The following is a 6098-nucleotide window of genomic DNA, read 5'->3' as shown; positions in this document are numbered from 1 at the left end:
AAAATGTTTTCGTTCCCTTTCTTGTGCTTTCCCTCCTGACCTTCTTAATTTGATTAAGTTTAATAGCTTGATCTCTAAAGGAACATTTTTTTTTCTTGGCTTTAGAAACCCGAAAAAGGTCGTATGCGCGTGCACCACATAAACAACTTAAATAAAGTGTTGCAAGTTATACAAGAACATGGCATAAAATTAGTTAATATCTCCTCAGATGATATTGTGGGTGGTAATCCCAAGTTAACTTTGGGTCTTATATGGTTGATTGCTTTGGAGTTTAATGGTCAGAATCTAGTCAAGACTCAATCGAGTAATGGTGTGGAAAAATCTTTATTGGCTTGGGCTCGTCAATTTACGGAACCGCGTGGTCTACATTTGCATGATTTCTCCAACAGCTGGTCAGATGGTAGAGCTTTTCTAATGATTCTTGATGCTCACTTAGACGGCATAGATTTATCGACAGCTTTAACTAAACATCCGTTAGCACGTTTGAAAACCGCTTTTGACTTGGCTCATACATATTTCAAAATCGAGAAACTCTTAGATCCCGAAGACGTACATACACATAAGCCCGATAAAAAGTCTATACAAATGTATGTTATGTGCTTGTATCATGCCATGGAGATACGCAAGTCATTGGATGCTAGCGATAGTGTGAGGGAAGAATTATTTGACGATAAGGCTCAGGAAGTTTATCCTTCGTCGGCGCCGATTAATATTACCGATTTGGACGAAGTTCCTTTGGACAGTAACGAAGAAGCGAGTTCAGAAATTAGTAGTACTCCATTAAGTGCCACCGATTCTGGTTGTAAAACAAAATACAATAGTGATACAATGCGTAGCATTATGGATATAGAAATGGATCGTCCCAAAAGCTGCCAACTTATTAAAGACGATAAATCAAGGCCTCATAGTACCGCTACAAATGTCTCTGTCGAAATAACTACATATCAGACGGCTCTAGAGGCCGTGCTTACTTTGCTATTAGAAGACGAGCAAATCTTATCTCAGGATTTACGGGAACCTCAAGATTTTCACAGCGCAAAAATGCAATTTCACGATAATGAGCAGTTCATGCTCAAGCTAACAGAGCATCAGCAGTACGTGGGGGAGGCGTTGGAAGAAGGCTCCAATTTGATTAATGAATCGCAAAAGAATAGCGGGCTTTCAGTCGAAGATCAAAATGAAGTACGACAGCAAATGGTGTTACTTAATGAACGCTGGGAAACGTTACGTTTAAAAGCGTTGGATGTTCAAGCTAAAATTCTTACGCGATTGGCGAACTTTCAAACTCAACAAATCGAAAAATTGCGTACATTTCTAACACATATAGAGGACCGCATTTCGCATATGACCGCCATCGGCCCCACGCTAAATGAAGTTCAGGCGCAATTAGAAGAAGCTCGACAATTAAAAGTTGACCTTCAAAATCAACAAGATTTGGTAGACAGTCTAAGCAATATGGTAGTTATTGTCAATGACGAGTCTGGTAATTTCAATGATCTTGAAGATAAACTCTCTGCTTTGGGTGAAAGGTGGTCCCATGTAGTGAAATGGAGCGATTTACGGTTAGAAAAGTTGCAGCAATACAAGACTATATCACGTTGGTTGGATAGTCGTGAACAGGATTTGAAAAATATGGAAAGTAGGGATGTGGTCGATCTTGGTACTATCACAAAACGCATGAACGATTTAAATTATTGCGCGAAGGATTTGCTGGAGCTGGAACGTTATCTTATAGATCTCCGACAAATGGTAGCTGCCACCCTGCAGGAAGGTGACGATAAGGGTGAACGCGTTCTAATGCAACTAGAAAATTTCGAAGATCGATTGGATGCCTTGAAACAAATGGTTGAAGTACAAACGGTGCGCATTGAACAAAAAGGTTTCAAATTTGGTCGTAATCGCGCTTCCTACGATGACAGTCGCGTGGTGAGGCCTGATGGTTGGTTAGACTACCAAATGATTATCAAATTTGGAGAAGATGATATAGAAGACGATAATGATGAAAATAGCGAAGACGATAAAAATAGTCTTTTAGCCGAGGGCACCTCCGTGGCTTGTAAGAAACGTAAATTACGCAACACGGAAAATTTTTATTTATTGGAGGGCAAAATATTGGATGCTTTTGGTTTTGTTGACGATAGCGAAGAGCGGTTGCTTACCATGCAAAGGCAAAGTCTGAGAAATCAAACAGACATATTAAATGGTCTTGAGCAGGAATTGACGCATCGGCTAACATCGGCCAAAGATTTGCGCGATCTTTACGAAATGTGTGAGAAAGAAGATGTTAGTCGAAATATGATCATGGAGGCTTCTCAAATCAAGCAAATCGAAGAGCGTTATGAGCATTTAAAAAAACGTATAGAGCGGCAAAGATTGGAAACCCTTTATATGCTTAAGAAAGAAAAATTCTACAACAGCTTAACAGGTTTCAAACTTGTCTTGGCAGATTCACGTGATTGGTATCAACAGCACGCTGGTACGGCTTCTAAGCAGGATCTGGAACAACGCTTAAGTCATATGGAATCCTTGAGCTGTGAAATAGCTTCTGCTAAAGAAACTACAGGTACTTTAGCTGACGACCTGATAGAGTGGAAACAAGATTTCAATCTGTTTTACGAAAGTTGGAATGATATGAAGAAGGCCGTATTAGCGCTAATAGAGGAAAAGGGTGGTTTGGACGAAATCAATCAAAGATTAGAAATCCTTGAAGAATTTTTAGACAGAGCCAATAAGGTTAAAGTTTTGATATCCGCTCTAGAACCTATGGAGCTTCAGCTCAAGAAGCTAAACAGCTTGCATAACGAATCGGAAGCATTGAAACTGGAATATGAGTTTATTTATGTACGTAGACCGGATGCTGTAAGCACCGAATTTGCCGAGGCATGGGCTAAAATACCGGAACAGATAAACGAACGCGTTATTAAGCAAACAACGGCTATTGAGAACTTAAACCATTTCACTGCCGAATATAACGCTATAATGGCTATCCTACGTAAATTGGAAAGCAATTTTAAAGAAGATGAGAATCTAAGCGATGATAACACCAGTCGTAAAAGCGATATTGACAATAATATGGAATTGAGAAAAGTTGAGATTGATGTTATCAGTGCTCGCAATTTTAGCGAAATTATTATTAAAGATGCCGAGCCCGAGCACCGAAATCATTTAGTGGTTCAAATTAAGGAGCTCAACGAGTTCTTCCAGCAAGTACAAAATTTGTTCAAAGAAACTTTACAAAAACGGGTGGTCGTGCAAGCAAAGACCGAGGAAATCTTTCAGCGACTTTCCCAAACCGACGAATGGTTAAACGAACTAGAAGCAAACACTCCCAAAACTAGTGTAGCCGAGATTAAAAATTCGAACGAACTTTTTCATATTAAGTGCAAATTCCAAGCTTTGAAGGAGACCTGCGAAAAGGAGACAGCAAGCTTTCGCGATCTTAACGAGTTGGGAGGAGATGTTCTGTTACAGATTGATGAGCTTAAGACGAAAGGAGTCGAACAAGTTCAGCAGAAATACAACATGTTGGCGAAGAGGCTTACGCGACTGAACGCACGGTGGACAGAGGTGACAACGTTGGTTTATAAAAGGACAGCTTTACTGGAGCATATCTCTATACAGCTTGGCGAATTTAAAAAATTTATGGTTTCCGAGACAGGCTACCTAGATCGTTTGGAAAACAAAATGCGTTCCACACCTGAAAACGCAGATGCTGAGGAAATCATAGAAGAATTAGACGTAAGTTTGCACAACTAATGAGGATAATTAAAAAATAATTTGTTAATTTTTATTTGCATCAGGATTTGGAGAATGTTCTGCGTGGACATTCCGACGACTGGTTGGAAAAAATTCAAGAAATTGGCCAAGAGCTAATTGCACATGAATTTATGGCCGACTCTATACGCCAAGATATTGATGCCATTGCGGACCGATGGTATCAGCTTCAGCATAAAGCTAAACAGAGGGTTGAAGTGTTGGAACGTGAGGTCAGCGAAGCGAAGCAATCAGAAAAATGCATAGTACAATTTGAAGCTTGGCTTACGCGTGTTGACGAGATATTAAGTGAACATCTGGAGAACGATGTAACAATAGAGGACTTGCCCGATGATTTTCAGGTATTTTTCTCACACTTGAAGGAAAATTCGAAACAGTTTGCAGCGGCTTTTACGTTTCTTTTTTTTAGCGCTTATCTCAGGAATTTGAAGAGAATGAAAAATGTTTTCGAGAAATTGATGACCTAATTGCTGAACACCAACGGAACGGTAAAACCGAAGCTGCTAACCGTTTACAAGAGCAGTTAAATTTACTCGAAATGCGCTTTAAATCTTGCCAACTGAAATTGAATAAGTGCACAGCACCTCAACCAGCCTACGAATCGCGATTAAATCGCGCTGTCGCTGAGTTGCGGAATGTCGAACGTTCCACTTTAGTTCTTGATGTGGCTTCCGCGGGACCTTCCACAGTGCAAATTCAATATCAAAAATGTTTGCAGATTTATAGGACCTTATCCGAAATTAAACCCGAAATCGAAAGCACTATTAAAATGGGCCGAAAAGTATGCGAAGATAAATTTACTAAATCACCTAAACAACTCAGTCAACGCATTGACGCCTTGAAGCATTTATACAATGCTTTGGGAGAAAACGTTACACAATCAAAAATTTTCTTGGAAAGCCTCATCAAATTGGCTCATCAGCTGGAAGATTGTTTTGATATAGCTGATCATTTAATAAAGAAGTTCGAAAGTCCTCAGGAGATCCACGATCGTAACTCCTTGTTCCTGGAGTTTGAAGATATTTTGCAAAAAAGTGAAGACATATATGAAGAGTATAGTAAGTCTTGTGATCAGGTATGCATGGACGATACACGTCAGAGAATTGACGATTTAAAGGCCACTTATTTGAAGTTGACGAGTGCTGATGTGATTAAGCGTTTAACGGAAATGAAATCCACTCTACAAAACTTGGATAACATTTCGTTGGATACATTGAGGTAACGTATAGCTTTACACATTTACTCTTACTATTTTAATGAATTAATGAAGCATCAAGGTTTGATAAAAAGCAAGTAATAAATAAATAAAACCCATTCGCTCTTCGTCTCTCCGATTATTATGATTTCAGGGCCATGGAACATGACTTGAAACAGATTAGTGTACCTTCAAATCCGGAAATTGAAAAACTGCAACAACAAGTTATTGCTATTGTAGTGGTAAGTTATTAACAATGCTTGTAAATATTTCTCATCTCGTTTTTCGCATCGTTTTTGTTTGTTTATTTATTTGCACACGTGCATTAATATCGATATATTATCTTGTTGCATTTGATTATTTATTAATTCCATTTCATTTGCTACGTGTCATGCACTGCCATATATATAAGTGTGATTTTTCTTCTTATTTCCTATTTTTAAATGATTTCATAACAAATTCTATTCACTTCACCGCAATAATGCTTCATCGCTTTAACACACTCCTACATTAAACGCTTCTGGCGATTTTCGACGATCATATGTTGACGGGATTATAACACTCCATTTCACATCTGATTTATAGTGGATTTTATTCCAGGGAAGCTTAATTCATTATAAATCACTTAAACCAATTACAAAGTAGAAAAGCAAAAATGTTGCAATGATACTGTGGAGTCCGTTAAGAGCAAGGATTGATCGCACTGAAGACTGCACGTAAACTGATGCAAAGAACACGCTTGACCTGTTCTTGGGTAATGCTCTCCTTGAGAGAGTATTTTATTATTATTATTATTTATGATCCGGCTTTACTGAATCGCGACGATTGATTTGTTAGTCGAGACTCTTTGCTTGCGCGGTCACTACACATCCTTTCTTGACGGCTCTGCACACTTCGACAGCTTTAAGAGTTGATTAAAATTGTGGTTTGTTGTCACAAGTCAGACTCACGCTCTTATCCACATTAGAAAGTTAGTCGTGTTAAACATTTTCTTCCCTATTAGATGCGAAACCATCGATCGTTTTCTTATGTTATTTAATTCTTATGTTATTTAATGGTTAAAACTTATGATTGTTCGAAACGTTCAAATTCTTCGACGTTCTGGGCACGTCAACATATCTGTTTGAAG

General features: G+C 38.6%; 1 protein-coding gene across 1 annotated transcript; it reads left to right on the top strand.

The window, feature by feature from the left end:
* Window positions 1-105: 105 nt before the first annotated feature.
* On the top strand, window positions 106-6092 carry LOC119644022 (dystrophin, isoforms A/C/F/G/H-like; the record flags this gene model as incomplete). Its single annotated transcript, XM_038043552.1, has 4 exons — window positions 106-3738; window positions 3801-4115; window positions 4184-4992; window positions 5124-6092. Coding segments are annotated over 4 exons (4857 nt in total), but the record flags the coding sequence as incomplete, so codon positions are not given.
* Between the last annotated feature and the right edge of the window lie 6 nt (window positions 6093-6098).

This window comes from Glossina fuscipes, unplaced genomic scaffold (assembly GCF_014805625.2).
Source record: "Glossina fuscipes isolate IAEA_lab_2018 unplaced genomic scaffold, Yale_Gfus_2 79388, whole genome shotgun sequence".
In the NCBI taxonomy this organism is placed as follows: Eukaryota; Metazoa; Arthropoda; class Insecta; order Diptera; family Glossinidae; genus Glossina; species Glossina fuscipes.
Note: the sequence above shows the minus strand (reverse complement) of the source record. Positions and strands in the feature narration are given on the sequence as shown.